This window comes from Anomaloglossus baeobatrachus, chromosome 4, assembly GCF_048569485.1.
Source record: "Anomaloglossus baeobatrachus isolate aAnoBae1 chromosome 4, aAnoBae1.hap1, whole genome shotgun sequence".
Taxonomy (NCBI): domain Eukaryota; kingdom Metazoa; phylum Chordata; class Amphibia; order Anura; family Aromobatidae; genus Anomaloglossus; species Anomaloglossus baeobatrachus.
Window position 1 is genome coordinate 287,449,460 of NC_134356.1, and position 18,243 is coordinate 287,467,702.

Here is an 18,243-nt window from a genome sequence, read left to right on the forward strand (position 1 = left end):
TGAGGAAACTTAGGGGCATCCTAAAAGTGGCTGTTGGACATCTATTAGTGTCCTACTAGTGCAAATCCATTTGCAGCACCTCTGCATTGCACACTCAAGCTCATTGTTACTAAGCCATTATACTAGCAAACACTGAGGAAACTTAGGGGCATCCTAAAAGTGGCTGTTGGACATCTATTAGTGTCCTACTAGTGCAAATCCATTTGCAGCACCTCTGCATTGCACACTCAAGCTCATTGTTACTAAGCCATTATACTAGCAAACACTGAGGAAACTTAGGGGCATCCTAAAAGTGGCTGTTGGACATCTATTAGTGTCCTACTAGTGCAAATCTATTTGCAGCACCTCTGCATTGCACACTCAAGCTCATTGTTACTAAGCCATTATACTAGCAAACACTGAGGAAACTTAGGGGCATCCTAAAAGTGGCTGTTGGACATCTATTAGTGTCCTACTAGTGCAAATCCATTTGCAGCACCTCTGCATTGCACACTCAAGCTCATTTTTACTAAGCCATTATACTAGCAAACACTGAGGAAACTTAGTGGCATTCTAAAAGTGGCTGTTGGACTTCCATTAGTGTCCCACTAGTGCAAATCTATTTGCAGCACCTCTACATTGCACACTCAAGCTCATTGTTACTAAGGCATTATACTAGCAAACACTGAGGAAACTTAGTGGCATCCTAAAAGTGGCTGTTGCACTTCCATTATTGTCCCACTAGTGCAAATCTATTTGCAGCACCTTTGCATTGCACACTCAAGCTCATTGTTACTAAGCCATTATACTAGCAAATACTGAGGAAAATTAGTGGCATCCTAAAAGTGGCTGTTGGACTTCATTATTGTCCCACTGGTGCAAAGATATTTGCAGCACCTCTGCATTGCACACTCCTGCTCTGTTTTTAATAAGCTATAATAATAGCAAAAAATTCTGCCAGTTAGTGGCATCCAAAAAGTGGCTCTTGTACTCCATTTGTGCCACACTGGTGCCAAGCTATTTCTACCACCTCTGCATTACACCCTCCTGCTCTGTTTTTAATAAGCTATAATAATAGCAAAAAATGCTGCCAGTTAGTGGCATCCAAAAAGTGGCTGTTGTACTCCATTTGTGCCCCACTGGTGCAAAGCTATTTCTAGCACCTCTGCATTACACCCTCCTGCTCTGTTTTTAATAAGCTATAATAATAGCAAAAAATGCTGCCAGTTAGTGGCATCCAAAAAGTGGCTGTTGTACTCCATTTGTGCCCCACTGGTGCAAAGCTATTTCTAGCACCTCTGCATTACACCCTCCTGCACATTTTTGTAAAGCCATTTTAATTTAAAAGAGTGCTGCCAGTTAGTGGCATCCAAAAAGTGGCTGTTGTACTCCATTTGTGCCACACTGGTGCCAAGCTGTTTCTAGCACCCCTGCATTACACCCTCCTGCACATTTTTGTAAAGCCATTTTAATTTAAAAGAGTGCTGCCAGTTAGTGGCATCCTAAAAGTGGCTGTTGGACTTCATTATTGTCCCACTAGTGCAAAGATATTTGCAGCACCTCTGCATTGCACACTCCTGCTCTGTTTTAATAAGCTATAATAATAGCAAAAAATGCTGCCAGTTAGTGGCATCCAAAAAGTGGCTGTTGTACTCCATTTGTGCCACACTGGTGCTAAGCTATTTCTAGCACCTCTGCATTACACCCTCCTGCTCTGTTTTTAATAAGCTATAATAATAGCAAAAAATGCTGCCAGTTAGTGGCATCCAAAAAGTGGCTGTTGTACTCCATTTGTGCCCCACTTGTGCCAAGCTATTTCTAGCACCTCTGCATTACACCCTCCTGCACATTTTTATAAAGCCATTTTAATTTAAAAGAGTGCTGCCAGTTAGTGGCATCCAAAAAGTGGCTGTTGTACTCCATTTGTGCCACACTGGTGCTAAGCTATTTCTAGAACCTCTGCATTACACCCTCCTGCTCTGTTTTTAATAAGCTATAATAATAGCAAAAAATACTGCCAGGTAGTGGCATCCAAAAAGTGGCTGTTGTACTCCATTTGTGCCAAGCTATTTCTAGCACCTCTGCATTACACCCTCCTGCACATCTTTGTAAAGCCATTTTAATTTAAAAGAGTGCTGCCAGTTAGTGGCATCCTAAAAGTGCCTGTTGGACTTCATTATTGCACCACTAGTGCAAAGATATTTGCAGCACCTCTGCATTGCACACTCCTGCTCTGTTTTAATAAGCTATAATAATAGCAAAAAATGCTGCCAGTTAGTGGCATCCAAAAAGTGGCTGTTGTACTCCATTTGTGCCACACTGGTGCTAAGCTATTTCTAGCACCTCTGCATTACACCCTCCTGCTCTGTTTTTAATAAGCTATAATAATAGCAAAAAATGCTGCCAGTTAGTGGCATCCAAAAAGTGGCTGTTGTACTCCATTTGTGCCCCACTGGTGCAAAGCTATTTCTAGCACCTCTGCATTACACCCTCCTGCACATTTTTGTAAAGCCATTTTAATTTAAAAGAGTGCTGCCAGTTAGTGGCATCCAAAAAGTGGCTGTTGTACTCCATTTGTGCCAAACTGGTGCCATGCTATTTCCAGCACCTCTGCATTACACCCTCCTGCTCATTTTGCTGCGCAAATTTTATAGTAAACTATAAAACTATATAACTATAGCCAACAAGAAGGTGCCCAGTCTTCTATTATGCTCCGAAAGAGCACACCTCCATGTGTTGAACCCATTGCGGCTTTAGGCCAGAGGTAGGCAGGGAGAGGGCATCGATGCAGGCTGCCACCACAGTTGGTAACGCAGAATGTTTAAGAACAGCTCCTGTCCTTTCAGTCCTGCTAGTGCAGCCCAGTGGCATAAACAGGCCTGCTGCTGATGATGCGCCTGCTGTCCACAGGTGTGTCCCCTACGCACACGGACAGCGTACTCAATGGCCCCTACATTGTTAACAGTGAGTTCCGGGGCTGGTAGGTCGTGTGGACTCTGTGATGCTAACAGGGCTCCAAGTCTCAAGATCCGAGTGGCGTCTAACTCGGTTCAGGCTACAATTTGTTTCAGAGTCAACCTGCTCTGTATCCTCCACCTAACCTTCCAGTTGCCAACCTCTACTTTTCCATCTGTGAGCACGGTGGACACTGAATGGCGATTGGGATATCTACCTTTCTCTTTCTTTTCTTCTTAATATTTTTTATATAGCGGTAAAATAGTATATACCACCTTATCCAAATCTGCCAGTCCCACCATAACAGATGTTTTTTCTTCAGCAAATGTTACTGTTGCTTAACCACCAAAGCCACAGACACAAACTTTTTTACCCTTTCCAACACACCTGTTCCCCTTTACACCAGCATCTGTCCTTTTTCAACTCAGTTTGTATATGACCAAAAATGCAACTCTGCAGAGACACCGTACTCAACGCCGTCTCAGCACAGCAGCCAGCTCTCAGTTCCTCAGATGTGGACAAGTAAGACCATTTCCTCCTATTGACGAAAAACCATTGAGATTCACTCTGTGCACCACTGGTGTTTAGTGGAAAAGCAGATGTAAGATTGCGTAGCACCTTCTGCTGATACTCCTGCATAAGTGCGTCCCTTTCTATGCAGGAGTTATTTTGCAAAATTTTGTGTTGTACCGGGGATCTAACAGTGTGGCAACCCAGTAGTCAGCATGACTTGGAATTCGTACAATCCGAGGGTCATGTTGTAGGTAGTGCAGCAAGAAGGTGCTCATGTGTCTTGAGCATCTAGGAGGACAAAGTCCTTGGTGTGTTGGTGGCGGAGAGGTGAGAATCGTGCCTCCTTCCTCTGCCCTCTCCCCACAACCTCGCACAACCGAAATGTGAGCAAGCTCTCACTAATCTGCTGAGTCTTCCATGCCCATCGCCAGTTCGTCCTCCATTTCTTCATGGGCTCCTGCACCTTCCTCAACTGTTTTGCTGACACTATGCGCCCTTGATAATCCCTCTCCCCCACCATGACTGCCGCCAAGGTGCTGCTGACCGTCTGGACCTTGTAGATCTTGTTATCCCTTCCGCATATGACTCCTCCAGTGCTTCCTCCCTTCCTCTTGGACCAACACCTGACTCCGAATAATGCTTACAGTGTGCTCCATCATGTAGATGACCAAAATTGTCACGCTGAGAATGTCATCGCCAGTGTTAATATCTGCGTCGACATTTGTAAACTGTGTAGAACGGTGCATATGTCCTTGATCTGACACCACTCCAGCAGCGTGATCTGCACCACCTCTGGATCAAGCCCAGGGTACACATCATAACATATTTCAGCTGGGCTCTGCGGTGCTGCCACAGACGCTGCAACATGTGCAGATTCAAATTCCTGCATATCGGAACATCGCATTTCAGACGTTTAACCGCCAGACCTTAAGACTTCAGGAGCGATGAAAGTTGTTGAGCTACTGGGTGCGAACGATGGAAGTGAGCACATAGTGAGCGTGCCCACTGTACAAGGCCATGTAGGCCGGGATGTTGTTTTAAAAATTGCTGGAGAATCAGATTAAACATGTGAGCCATACAAGTCACATGTGTCACATTGCCCTGACGAAGGCACGCAGACATGTTTGCATCATTGCCGCACACGGCTGTTAAGTCACCACCGTAGTCCGCTACGTCAATTTGTACTCCTGTCGCAAGGTGACAACGTGTTCCTTTTGTGCATAGTGCTGATGGGAGAGGAGTCGACGCCAGCGGTGCAGGTGGACGCAGGTTCTGCTCACTCACTGGGCTGCGTTACCTTGACATATGCAGAACCAATGGCTGAATGCAGGTGGTGGGTATCTCATAGATGAAGTACCATCATTCATCTACAATTAATGGGACGACACAACACCCTTTTTTAGGCCCTCCTGTCTGAAGACCACTGCCAGACATAGCTATGAACCTCTGGTTACTGTTACCTCCAGTTTAGTTTTATGAGTTTGTGTGCTTGTTACCTGACTACGTTTCCTGCTTGCTGTTTAGGTACCTCGTTAACCGATTTGCATTTCACCTCTGCTTGTTTTATGATTAAGTCCTGTCCCTCCCATTCTGTTCCTCTTCCTCAATTAATGTTTTAACCCTGCATGACTACTATTCTCTGGAACTGCAGCCTTCCACAGGTATTGATCAACTTGGGCCCTGTGTCATTCAAAATCACTGTATAGGTGTTAAAGGGTTTCAGGGTTCTGGGGGTCCAGCTTGGTGAGTGAGTTCCCTCCAGCCTATCCTTTACAGCCCGTCTGAGTGTGTCGATCCAGGCAGGCGTTACACCGTGCCCTCGACAGAAGGACATGTAGGCCGGGATAGTGTTTTAAAAATTGCTGGAGATTTGGATTCAACACGTGAGCCATACAAGGCACGTGTGTCACTTGCCCTGAAGAAGGACCACAGACTGTTTAGCATCATTGTCGCACCCGGCATTCCCTGGCTGCTGGTTGAGTGGAGACAACCATTGATGAAACTCGGTCTCTCTCTACAGAGCTAACCGTCCACAACTCCTCAGCGGTGTCTCACATTTCCCTACATTTCAAAGTAAACATTTGACCGCCTGATGGCCTTGAGCTCTGATGCCAGCATAGTAAGGAGGTGTGTGGAATTCCTTGGGGGCAGTTACAAGGAAGGGTGGCCTGACCACACAGGGTTTGGGCTGAGGTGCAGGAACAACACGAGGTTGATGAGGAAGAAGCAGTGGAGGAACTTGTACATACAGAGGAAGGATTGAAACACACAACTCGTGGGGACGGGAAGACTTGTACAGCAGACACTTCTCCACCTATCACCATAGTTACCCAGTGCCCAGTCAGCAACATGTAACGCCCCTGTCTATGTTTTCTGTTCCAAGTATCTGTGGTGAAATGCACCCTGTCACACACAGAGTTTCTCAAGGAAGCGGTTATGTTGTGTGTGACCTGCTGTGTTAGCGTGGGCACCCCTTTCTTGGAGAAGGAGTGGAAAATGGCCATCAGCTCTTGGGGTACTGCAATGAGCATAAGGTCTCGAAAATCCTTGGTGACAAAAGGGTGTAAAGGCAGCCTTTCTGTAGCCAACAAGTTTGAGATGCTGAAACTAAACCTCTTAGGCATGTCATGCACTTCGAAGATCATGTAAAAAAACAGCGAGGGGACTCCAACCACAGTCTTCCTCATTGCCACTAATTGGGCCACACACACTCCACTTGACTGTCATCAGTTGACCCCCCTTTTCAAAATGAAAAAGATGCTTTGCATGAAGCACTCTCAAAAATACGCGTGCCTTTCGCCTCCCCTGGATGACGCAGGGGAAGAAATGTCCTCTGAGAGCTATGACTTGTTCATCTTGGTTCTTTTAGAAACACAGCGAAGGGACTCCAACCACAGTCTCCCTCGTTTCCACTAATTGGGCCACACACACCCCACTTGACTGGCATCAGTTGATCCCCCTTTTCAAAAGGAAAAAGATGCTATGTATGAAGCACTCTCAAAAATACGCATGCCTTTCTCCTTCCCTGGATGACCCAGGGGAAGAAAAGTCCTCTGAGAGCCATGTCCACATTGTCAGTGGACAGACGCGTGTGCTTATCTGTCAGCAGACCCCCAGCAGCACTGAAGACAGGTTCCGAGATAACGCTGGCTGCAGGACACGACAAGATCCAAGGCGTACGTGGCGAGCTCAGGCAATTTATCCAGATTGGAAGCCTAAAATGAGCAAGGCTCAAGTTGCACAGTAATGGCATCGATGTTCCCTTGCATATACTCATATATCCGTGTCTCCTCCTCTTTTTCATCGTAACGCTGTTTTGTGTTCGCATGAGAATTTGTTCTTGTCACTTTCCCATGTGTTTGTGTTGTGTTGTCAGTTGTTTGTCACCTTTTGGACACCTTTGAGGGTGTTTTCTAGGTGTTTTTATGTGTTTGTGATTGCCTCTCATTGTTTCCTATGCGGTTCGAGCGGTTCGCCGAACCAGTTCGCTGAACCGAACTCGAACAAGACCTCCGTTCGGCGAATCAAACCCGAGCCGAACCGCGACTGGTTTGCTCATCTCTAGTGCTGAATATGAAAAGCACATCATGCTTATTTCCCTTCAAAATTGTAAGCTGTCAAACAGTGCATTCAGCGCAGAAATAACAGTAATCAGGGGTACCCATCTACACACATCAGAAAAATCAGACTAGAAGTAGTTTTCATGGGAGAATTTCAGCCTTAAAAACATTTTTAGCAAATTCCTAAATTTGTAGATTTTGAGTAAACCAATTTTTTTTGTAAAATTTGAGCCAAATTTGAATTGAAGTTAAGATTTTCCAATGTAATTTTAATATTCAATGAACCATTGTTCATGCATCATCATGCATTTTTTTAACTCAGGCCCCTTCCTTAACCCTCCAAATTAGAGATATGGGTCTTTTTCTTAACCCCTTCCCGAGCAGGCAATTTTCAGTTTTTGTGCTTTTGTTTTTTTCCCATAACTTTTTTCCTTTTGTGTCATCATAGCCGTATGATGGCTAGTTTTTTGCATAAAGATTTGTAATTTTGGATGACATTTAATCATGTAATATACCAGAGAGCGAGAAAAAAATTAGTGCAGTGAAATAAGCTCAATTCTGCTATTGCGTATTTTTATATGCCATATTCACAGTACAGTAATACTGACCTTTAAAATATGATTGTTCAGGTCAGTATACATATACCAAACAGGCATTGTTTTTTTCTTATTAAATGGTGAAAAAAATGCTGAATTTTGTAGAAAAAAATTATTACGCTTGTGTTGCCATTTTCAGAGTGCAGTAATGTTTTCAACTTTCAATTTTTGGGGCTATGTGAAGGTATGGTTTTTGCTCCCAAAGACTACATTGTAATTGATATCACTTTTGGGTAGGTATGATGTTTTGATTGTGACATATCATGGGCATGCCAATATAGACCCATAGAGAGATGCATCCCTCTGCCGCCTCACATTAAATGCCACTGTCAGAAATTGAGTGACAGTGGAATTTCACAAGGAAAAACAAAATATTTGCCAGCTTACCTCAGACTTGTTCCATTTGTAGACTGATATCTTTCAGTTCTCCTGGAGCACCACGCACGGAGACAAAGTGGAAGCTCTCCACAGTACAATGAGAGAAAGCAAAATATCCAGCGATAGTTCACCAAATCCAGGTTTTCTTAAAATTTAACTTTTATTAAAAGTCCATAAAATTGAGCAACTAGACAGCATGGATAGATGGAGCAAGGTAGTACGGACTACGCGTTTCGGTGATAAAAATTCACCATAATCATGGTCTGGGCATGATGAAAGTGGAATTTTACAGCTCCATTCCACCTGCGGCTATTAGAGACAGATGATGACTGAATAATACAGCCATCATCTGCTGCCAAAGATTTGAGTGTGGTGTGCAGGCCAGAATATTTTCTGGTGCTATACACAAAATAAGGTAAAAATACAACATTTTTCAAACAAAGGCACACTAAATAGTAAACTTGCATAAATAGACTCTACCCATTACAAATTATTGCTCAGCATCTGCAATATTTCTTTTTTTTTTTTTTTATCTCTGCTTACTTTTATGTTTATGTATATTTTTCAGAAGAAATCTAGCACGTTGGCTTGTGAATTGAACTGCACATTGTAATTATTCTCAACATTGACAGCATTATTTATGAGTTTTCTATGAATAATTAATAATAATTTAAATAACAATACTTTTTCAGCATTTTATGATAGCATTTAAGTTAAAACTAGAGTGTTTAAAAGTATGCAGAAAAGTACAGGGCTATTAAGCAGTGCGCGGCAGCAATAGATCTACAATATTAATCGTCTGTTGGAGAAATAACTTAAACTTGGTTTATTTCATGCAGCAGTTTAGCTCTGTATAAATAACATGTACAGAGGAAATAACAGAAGAGCTGTGCAGCAGTTTTACATTCTGACAAGTATTATTTTTATGCATTAGGAGAAGAAAAAAACCTCAATAATAAATTTTTCCTTTTTGAGTGTTCCAGCACACCATACCTGCATATAAAATTGACATCCATTTTACTAATACAGTGTAGCATCATATCTTTTGCAAACACATGTGCGTAATTCCTTTGAAATATTTTCTCAGCTCTAAAGTGGAATAAATCTTTTTTGGAGCTAGGCAAAAAAAACATTTTTCTACAATGCATTGTAAGGAAGAATATATATTTTTTGTTTAAATACCAGCTATGTTATTCTTCCATTCCTAGAAGTGTCTGAACATGCTAGTTTTTTGATGTGCTGCTCAAATTACAAGCAGTGACAAGTCTCCTAAACTGATAGTGTGTTTTCTTTTCATTTTAGGTGAGATTATATGCGCGACCGGATGCAATAAGAAGAGGATCTGGAGACTATGCCCTTAATATAACAAAGAGGCTTTTGGAATTTTATGAGGATTATTTCAAGGTTCCATATTCTTTGCCAAAATTAGGTAAGTGGAACAATTACTTTTTGAATATTATGGGTTTTTTTTCTAATATACATTGTATAATGTGAATAATGTAGTCAATGATTATCTTCTCCAATTTTACAGCAGTGCACATGAAAAGCTTCCAGGTCATTTAGTAAAATTATTTTTTTTTTTGTTAGTGCATTGTAAAAATATATGTTAAGGCACCATGTCAAACTGGCATTTGATATTTTTGATGTTTTAACCAATATGTATAACACCTCAAACAGCTGTGAATAGTAAAATAAGACACCAAAAGATCTTTTACTTAAAATGTGATTTAAATGCATCTTTAATTATGGTATATAATAAACAATTCAGAAAATATACATTTTTAATTCATTTTATGCATTTCAATTCTATATAGACAACATATTTCAACTGTACTTTTTAAATCATGAAAAATGTATATCAAAGGAGGGTCCAGTTTTCTTTGTTGATGGAAATGCATTTTAGTCGCTAGTGACAAATAGTATCAAACTAGCACCTTAGTTTTGGCCAAGAACTGAAGTATCGAAAAAACAAATCAAAATAACCATTGGCGCTTACTAAATCCACCCATAGATCATTTGCTGCAGTCTATCTCTCCCAACCATTTTGGGATAAATTATTATAATTAGGGATGAGCAAACCTGAACTGAAAGCTCGGTGTCCGTACCAAACACCATGTGTCCCGTACTAAATACCGAACATGGACTTTTGCCTGTACGTCTGCTTTCTTTTTGGATTTGTCACCCGATTAAAGCTTGTTGAAAGGTTGCAGAGCATCCAATTAGCAAGCTTTTTAGGCTGTGGGCACTTCTGGAGCGATTGCAGCCATGCCAACTATTGTCAGTGTATAAACTGGGAGGAAGGGCAGGGTTGAGAAGTGGGTGGAAGACAATGCAAGGGCTGACAATGAGGCGCTTGACCCCACCTGGAGTGATGGTTTTGATAGTGACTTGCACAATCCAATGAAGAGATGTTCGGCCAGATGAACAGCAGCACAGCAAAAGAGGGAGCTTGTGGAAAAACACCTATTGATGGCCCAGAGCCAATAAGTCTCCGGTGTTTACCTCTTCATGCCGTGGTGTTGGCATCTTACATCCGCTTATGATTAGCAGGGCCATCTTCCTCCCTGCAAACACATGATGTGTCAGCAACAACATCACCACTACGACCACCAGTAGCATCACCTACCAGATCCACACAGTCCCATTTAAGTTTGCAGCACTCCATCAGCCAAACCTTGATAAAAAGAGGAAATACTCCCTTAGCCACCCAAGAACCCTGGCCCTGAATTACATTTCGTGCCAACGCTGACTTGCACACACATGGCGGAACAAATCTGTTTTCACTCCGCAATGCCATAAATGGAAAGGTCCACGTAACTATGGATACTTGGACCAGTAAGCACTGGCATGGATGGTATATCTCTGTAATTGCACACGGGTCAACCTTTGTGGTGGCTGGGCATGAGTCTCCTAGCATTTAAGAGCATTTCCTTCCACCACCTCAGATCACTGGACGCGTTCCGATCAGTGTTGCTTCCTTCTCCTACTCCACTTTCTCCACCTTCTCCACCTCCTTCTCATGTGGTCAGAGTAAGACCTGCACTACCAACTTCAGCACAGCCAGGGGTAAATGACAGCAAGTCATTCTTAAACTTCCTGGGGGGCAAAATTTGCACCATGTAGGAGCTGTGGATGGGCATAAAACAAGAAACAGATGAGTGGTTGTTGAAAGTGAACCTAAAGCTTGGCCTGATTGTGTGCGATAAGGGCCAAAATCTTGTTATAGCTCTGGGCCTATGTGGCTTGACACACATTCTTTTCCTGGTTCATGTAATGACTTTGGTGGTGTAGAGTTTCCTCAAAATTTACCCACATATGTCAGAGCTTCTGCTCAAAGTACGTCAGTATGTGTGCATTTTTATCATTCTCATCCAAATGCTACTTGCCTGTCTGCATTGCAATGTCTCTTCAGCCTTCCCACTTGCCATCTCATAATCGACCCACCAACAAGGTGAATTCCACGTTTCATATAATGGAGAGACTGTGTGAGTAGGAGCAGGCAATAGTGGAGTTTCAGCTGCAGCACACATGGCAGAATCGCTTTGTGGACCAACATCCGTTTACTACCAATGAGTGGGCCTCCATGCAGAACCTGTGTACCATGTTGCACTGCTTTGAATACTCTATCAACATGGCTAGTGCTAATGATACCAAAATCATCATCAGAATGCCGATTTTGTACATACTGGAAAAAACGCGGAAGGCTATGATGTACTAGGTGGTGGCACCAGAGGAAGAGGAGCAGGAGGAAACAATGACTCGTTTATCTGAACTGTCATCCACACAGGTCTCTGGGTATGGTTTCTAGGCTGAAAGCGGCCATGACTACATTTGTACAGCCAGGGGACAGCTTTGGAGGAGGATAAACCATTTTCCCACCAGGTTTGTTGAGAGGTTAGGTCAGGGACATTACTGTAGCATGGCTTAGGTGATATATAGGAGCCAATCCACACACCTGCAACTGAGCACAGCTCGTTGTTGACTTTAGAAAGCCTGGCACATTTGCCAATACATGCTAGTGTGCCTTTGCAATGACTCTTGGGATGCAAGGATTCTGACCAGTGTTGATTTCTGGGTGGCAACTCTACTGAACCCATGCTATAAAGACCACATAGCAGCACTATTTTCACTACTGGAGCGGGATCTAGAAATGCTCAAATTTAGGTCCAAGCTGTGTAACGTTGCTTTTGTGGCATTCTCACCAGACATCAGAGGCTCGTTGGAACAACAAGGTGGAGTAGCAAAAGGAGGAGGGGTAAGAGGAGGTGAAAAGCGCAGTATTTGCACCGGCCATACACCTCCTGAGGGAGGGACATAATGTCCACAAGTTGGCAACAATTCATGTGCAGCCCTCCCCACCATGCAGCAACACCATCTGCTACTTTGCGTATTTCCAGAATTCAGCATTTAATATACATGGTGGAAGAGTACATGTCCACAGGTATCTCAGTGCTATCTGATGGTTATACACCATTTAATTTCTGGGTGAGAAAATTAAATTCATATCTTAAGCTTGCACTTATGCTTTGGAGGAGTTTGCCTTCCTTGATATAAGTATACTGTCTGAATGTGAGTTCAGCATGACAGGGGAGGTCAACATTGAAAGGTGTATCTGCCTGTCCTTAGCTAACATGAACAAGCTGAGTTTTATTAAAATGAAGTCGTGGATTACACCAGACTTGTCTATTCCTTTATGAAGGGGAGTACACCAGAACAAGAGACAAGAAAAAAAAATGTTATATAGTCATGTATTGAAATGAATAAACAATAGTTTATTAGAAACAGGAAAAATGGGTGGTGAAAAAAACAGCACAGGAAAGGCACCACAGATAACATAGAAACGAGTACAAAAGTATTTACGTATGAAAATAAGTTTAGATGTTTACCAGGAGATGCAAATTTGGTGCTGAAATGACTTCAGCAGATATATGCACCAAATTTGCTTCTCCTCTCCAAAACTCGCACTGAAACAGCGCAAAACCATTTTTATGCATTTTTTGCCAAGAGATGCAGAGTTTGTGCTAATATTTATACACCAAATTCCTACACCAAATCTGCATCTCCTGGTAAAAAACACATCAATATTGCATCAAAACTGAATCACATTAAAATCTGTTTTTGTTAGAAGATGCAGATTTGCTGCAGGAATTTGGTGTATAAACGTCATCACCAAATCTGCAAATCCTGGCAAGAAAAACATGGTTTTCTGCCAGGACATGCAGGTCTCATTAAACAGAATGAGTTCCCCTGAGGTGGGTTCACCTGAGGTCAGTTTACTTTCAGTCTTCACTGTGTGGGTGAACTGGGAATACAGGCTCAATAAAAGCCCTTTTTTAAATTTTTAGTATGTGGAGAATATCTGAAATCCATCTCTGTGGGGTAACAGTGAATATTTTGAGTTTACTCATTTACTTGTTATATAACCATAATTTTTTACCCCCATTCAGGTTCCTTTTTTATACCCCTAGTCCTTACTATACCCATTTTACTGGAGCACCACGCTTTGTAACTAGACTGTGCCCACCATCTTCAATAGCTGGATTCTTTCTGCCAAGACATGTAAGTTTTTAACACAGATAGAGGCATTTTAAGTTAGGGTCCCAGTATATATACACTGTGTGCAGAATTATTAGGCAAATTAGTATTTTGATCACATGTTACTTTTTATACATGTTGCCCTACCCCAAGCAGTATAGGTTTGAGAGCCAACTACCAATTAAGTAAATCAGGTGACGTGCATCTCTGTAATGAGGAGGGGTGTGGTGTAATGACATCAACACCCTATATAAGGTGTGCTTAATTATTAGGCAACTTCCTTTCCTTTGGCAAAATGGGTCAGAAGAGACATTTGACGGGCTCTGAAAAGTCCAAAATTGTGAGATGTCTTGTAGAAGGATGCAACAGTCTTGAAACTGCCAAACGTTTGAAGGGTGATCACTGAACAGTCAAGCATTTCATGGCAAATAGCCAACAGGGTCGCAAGAAGTGTGTTGGGCAAAAAAGGCGCAAACTAGCTGCTCATGAATTGAGGAAAATCAAGCATGAAGCTGCCAAGATGCCATTTTCCAGCAGTTTGGGGATATTTCAGAGCTGCAATGTTACTGGAGTATCAAAAAGCACAAGGTGTGCCATACTCAGTGACATTTCCAAGGTAAGAAAGGCTGAAAAATGACCACCTTTGAACAAGAAACATAAGATAAAACGTCAAGACTGAGCCAAGAAATATCTTAAGACTGATTTTTCAAAGGTTTTATGGACTGATGAAATCAGAGTGACTTTTGATGAGCAAGATGGATGGACCAGAAGCTGGATCAGTAAAGGGCAGAGAGCTCCACTCAGATGCCAGCAAGGTGGAGCTGGGGTACTGGTATGGGCTGGTATCATCAAAGATGAACTTGTGGGACCTTTTTAGGCTTGGGGATGGAGTGAAGCTCAAGTCTTAAACCTACTTCCAGTTTCTGGAAGACAACTTCAAGCAGTGGTACAGGAAGAAGTCGGTATCGTTCATGAATAACATGATTTTCATGCAGGACAATGCTCCATCACATGCATCCAACTACTCTACAGTGTGGCTGGCCAGTAAAGGTCTAAAAGATGAAAAAATAATGATGTGGGCCCCTTGTTCACCTGATCTGAACCCCCTAGAGAACCTGTGGTGTGGCGGGGATGTGACAGAGCAGGAAGGGACACCAGGCCGATGAACAATCCAACAAATTTTATGAGGTAGGGAGCATAAAACATCCAATATCCAAATGGTTCTTTAGAGTCCACAATGAGTCCACACAAAGAAAACAGATCCGGTGGCGGGAAGGAAAATGCAACAACAGTCCTTAGATAAGTTCCTTGAATCCGGTAGTGTGACTGGGACAACTCAATCCCACATAGCAGCAGATCTTCAATGTCCCATAGTCCATACCTGGGCACCAGGATCTGCCCTCAGCACAGATCCTCATCCTTCAGCCAGCAAAGCATCTACTAACTCAAAACATGTGGCTGAATCTCCCACCTCCCCTTAGATCCACCCCCTGGATGGGAAGGGTTCACACCCACTTTTGAATAGTGACTATGTATGGAGAAGTCTCCAGAAGCTCATGACTCTATTGTCTCCCACAGGCCTGTCTATTGGAGTCACCCCCAGCTGAGAAGAACAAAGACAACCAAGCAACCTATATGATCCTATATGGCATAGAGTACATGAATGCCGGCCGGGGGTTGGGGAGGGACACAGTGCCACATGTGGTCCCTTATAAAATGTGAGATCTACAGGGAGGGAAAACAGTACATCTCTCAAAGCAGTGCCAGGGAGGCTGTGGTAAACAGATCAAGCAACTGACAGAATCTATGGATGGTAGGCTGTTGAGTGTCATCATAAAGAAAGGTGGCTATATTGGTCACTAATTTTTTGGGGTTTTGTTTTTGCATGTCAGAAATGTTTGTTTCTAAATTGTGTGCAGTTATTTTGGTTTGCCTGTTGAAAATAAACAAGTGAGATGGGAATATATTTGGTTTTTATTAAGTTGCCTAATAATTCTGCACAGTAATAGTTATCTGCACAAACAGATATCCTCCTAAGATAGCTAAATCTAAAAAAAACCCCACTCCAACTTCCAAAAATATTAAGCTTTGATATTTATGAGTCTTTTGGGTTAATAGAGAACATAGTTGTTGATCAATAATAAAAAAATCCTCTAAAATACAACTTGCCTAATAATTCAGCACGCAGTGTACATAAGAGATCACCTTGTCATGGTTACCGGGCTCACATGCATTGGCCAACACATAAGTTACAGTAATTATCTCTTTTTTAAAATATTCCTAGAGCAGTAATGCAATACCAGAGTTCCCATACTCAATGTTACCATTTTATAGTGTACCCTCCCCTCTGGAAGTGTTTTGCTTATGGCTGGCTGCATGTAGGTGGAGACACATATTGCCCAATTATTAACTTCAATTGAGGTTTGGGTTGTCTGGGTCACAAATAAAACCTTATCTAAGGTTTGACTGTACTATTCAGACCAAAATTACAAAGATTTGCTCATCTCTTATTACTACCACATAATACTCCATGTTCCCGTTCTGTCATCTTAATATTTTAATTACTTTTATTTGTAACTGTGGGAGCTATAAAGTTACCAAGATTGTATATTTTTCAACATAGAATCATAGGCTTTTCTGTCAATAGTTCTCCTATAATCTTATCTCCCAGCAAGATATCAAATTATTTATAAATTATTTGTATTATTATTGCCTTTATTTTTCAGGATTTCCTTGTTTATCCATTATATTCTTCCTTACTCTGAACCAACATATGACACAGCCCCTTCATCACCTGACCTAAACTCTATTGAGAACTTTTGGACACTTCTTATTCTTAAATGGGAAATAGCAGAAAGGAAAACAGTACACCTCTCTGAGCAGTGTCTTGGAGGCTGTGATTATTGCGAACCAAAAAGTTGATTGTCTACAGATTAACCCCTTCATGACTGAGGACGTAACAGTATGTCCTAAATCATGAAAGTGTGATTACCACTGGCTGCTGTGGTGAGCCGGTCGTGATCCCTGCACATGTCTGTTGATTTGTATAGTAGAAATGTGTGCCTTGCAGGCGAAAGTGGATCCGCGATCCACCCGCACCTGTTAACCCCTTAAATCCCGCTGTCAAAATGTGACAGCACAATTTAAATGCACGCCGCGGGTAACATGCACTTACCCGCGGCCATCAGAGGCCCTGTGACATGATCACGGGGAGCTGATGGTTGTCATGGTTGCACATGGTCATGTGATGACACCTGTCACTATAAGAACTCACTTTCTGTTACAGCTGGCAGAGCACTGACTGTTAGAGGAGAGCAGCATTTCAGCTGATCTGAGCTGTGCAGCTTTGAGGAGGAGAAATAAATGAGTGATCAGACTGCTGATCCTTATAGTCCCCTAGGGGGACTAGTAAAATAAGAAAAAGTAAGAAAAAAGTTTAAAAAAAAAAAATAGAAAACCTAAAATTTCAAATCACCCCCCATTTGCCCCATTGAAAATGAAAGGGTTAAAAAATAAGAGAATATACGGTACACACATTTGGTATTGCCACATTCAGAAATGCCCAATCTATCAAAATATCAAATCAATTCATTTGATCAGTAAGTGGCATAGCGGCAAAAAATTCCAAATGCCAAAATTAAATTTTTGGTGTTTACAAATTTTGCGCAAAATGGAATAACAGGCGATCAAAACGTAGCATTTGCATAAAAATGGTACCATTAAAAATGTCAGCTTGATACACAAAAAATAAGCCATTACTGAGTCCCATATCCCAAAAATTGAGAACGCTATGGTTAACGGAAAATGGCACAATAATGCACCACTTTTATGGACAAGCTTCTGAATTTTTTTAACGCCTTAGAAAAAGTAAACCTATACATGTTTGGTGTCTATGAACTTGTACCAACCTGATGCATTACACTGACACTTTAGTTTTACCATATGGTGAGCATAGTAAATAAAATATTGCAAAAACAATCATGCAATCACACTGTTTTTGCAATTTTTACGCACTTGGCATTTTTTTGCCACTTTCCAGTACACTATAAGGTAAAACTTATGATTTCATTTAAAGGTACAACTCATCCTGCAAAAAAGTCACCTCACATGGTAAGATTGATGGAAAAATAAAAAAGTTACGGCTCTCGGAATAAGTAGAGCAAAAAAAAAAAGATAAACGGAAAATCGCCTGGGGGTGTTTATTCATTAATTTCTACCTTACTCTGAGCCAACATATGACATAGCCACTTCATCACCTGAACAAAACTCTATTGAGAACTTTTGGACACTTCTTAAATGGGAAGTAGCAGTAAACGTAAACAGTACACCTCTCTGAACAGTGTCTTGGAAGTTGTAGTTATTGCGGACCAAAAATGTGATCGTCTACAGGTTAAGCATCTGACTGGACAGTGTTTTAATATTAATGAAAAGTAGAATGACTAGTTAAGTCACTGATATTTGTTTGAAATGTAAAAATGTATTTTTGTACATTTTGACTTATTTGGTTATTGTTCTCGAACAGATGAAAAACATATAAAATGGGAAAATGTATATATTTCATTTACTTGAATAATAATTATACACATTAATAGTTGCCCAATAGTTTTGCCCACATAGATATTCTCCTTAGGAAGACAAGGCCTCACTTTTACATTCTTAAAGATTCAGGTGCCAGATTTATTAATTTAAAGATTGACTGGAAGCAATGTATAGTAGTTTTTATTAAA

At 41.5% G+C, this 18,243-nt stretch overlaps 1 protein-coding gene across 1 annotated transcript in view; it reads left to right on the plus strand.

Moving 5' to 3' along the window:
* TRHDE (thyrotropin releasing hormone degrading enzyme) overlaps positions 1-18,243 on the plus strand; it is a 1,371,551-nt gene that overhangs the window by 469,185 nt on the left and 884,123 nt on the right. Inside the window, exon 3 of the mRNA XM_075344896.1 lies at positions 9,284-9,410. Within this exon, the coding sequence (XP_075201011.1) occupies positions 9,284-9,410 (127 nt within the window). The remainder of the gene's footprint in view (positions 1-9,283; positions 9,411-18,243) is intronic.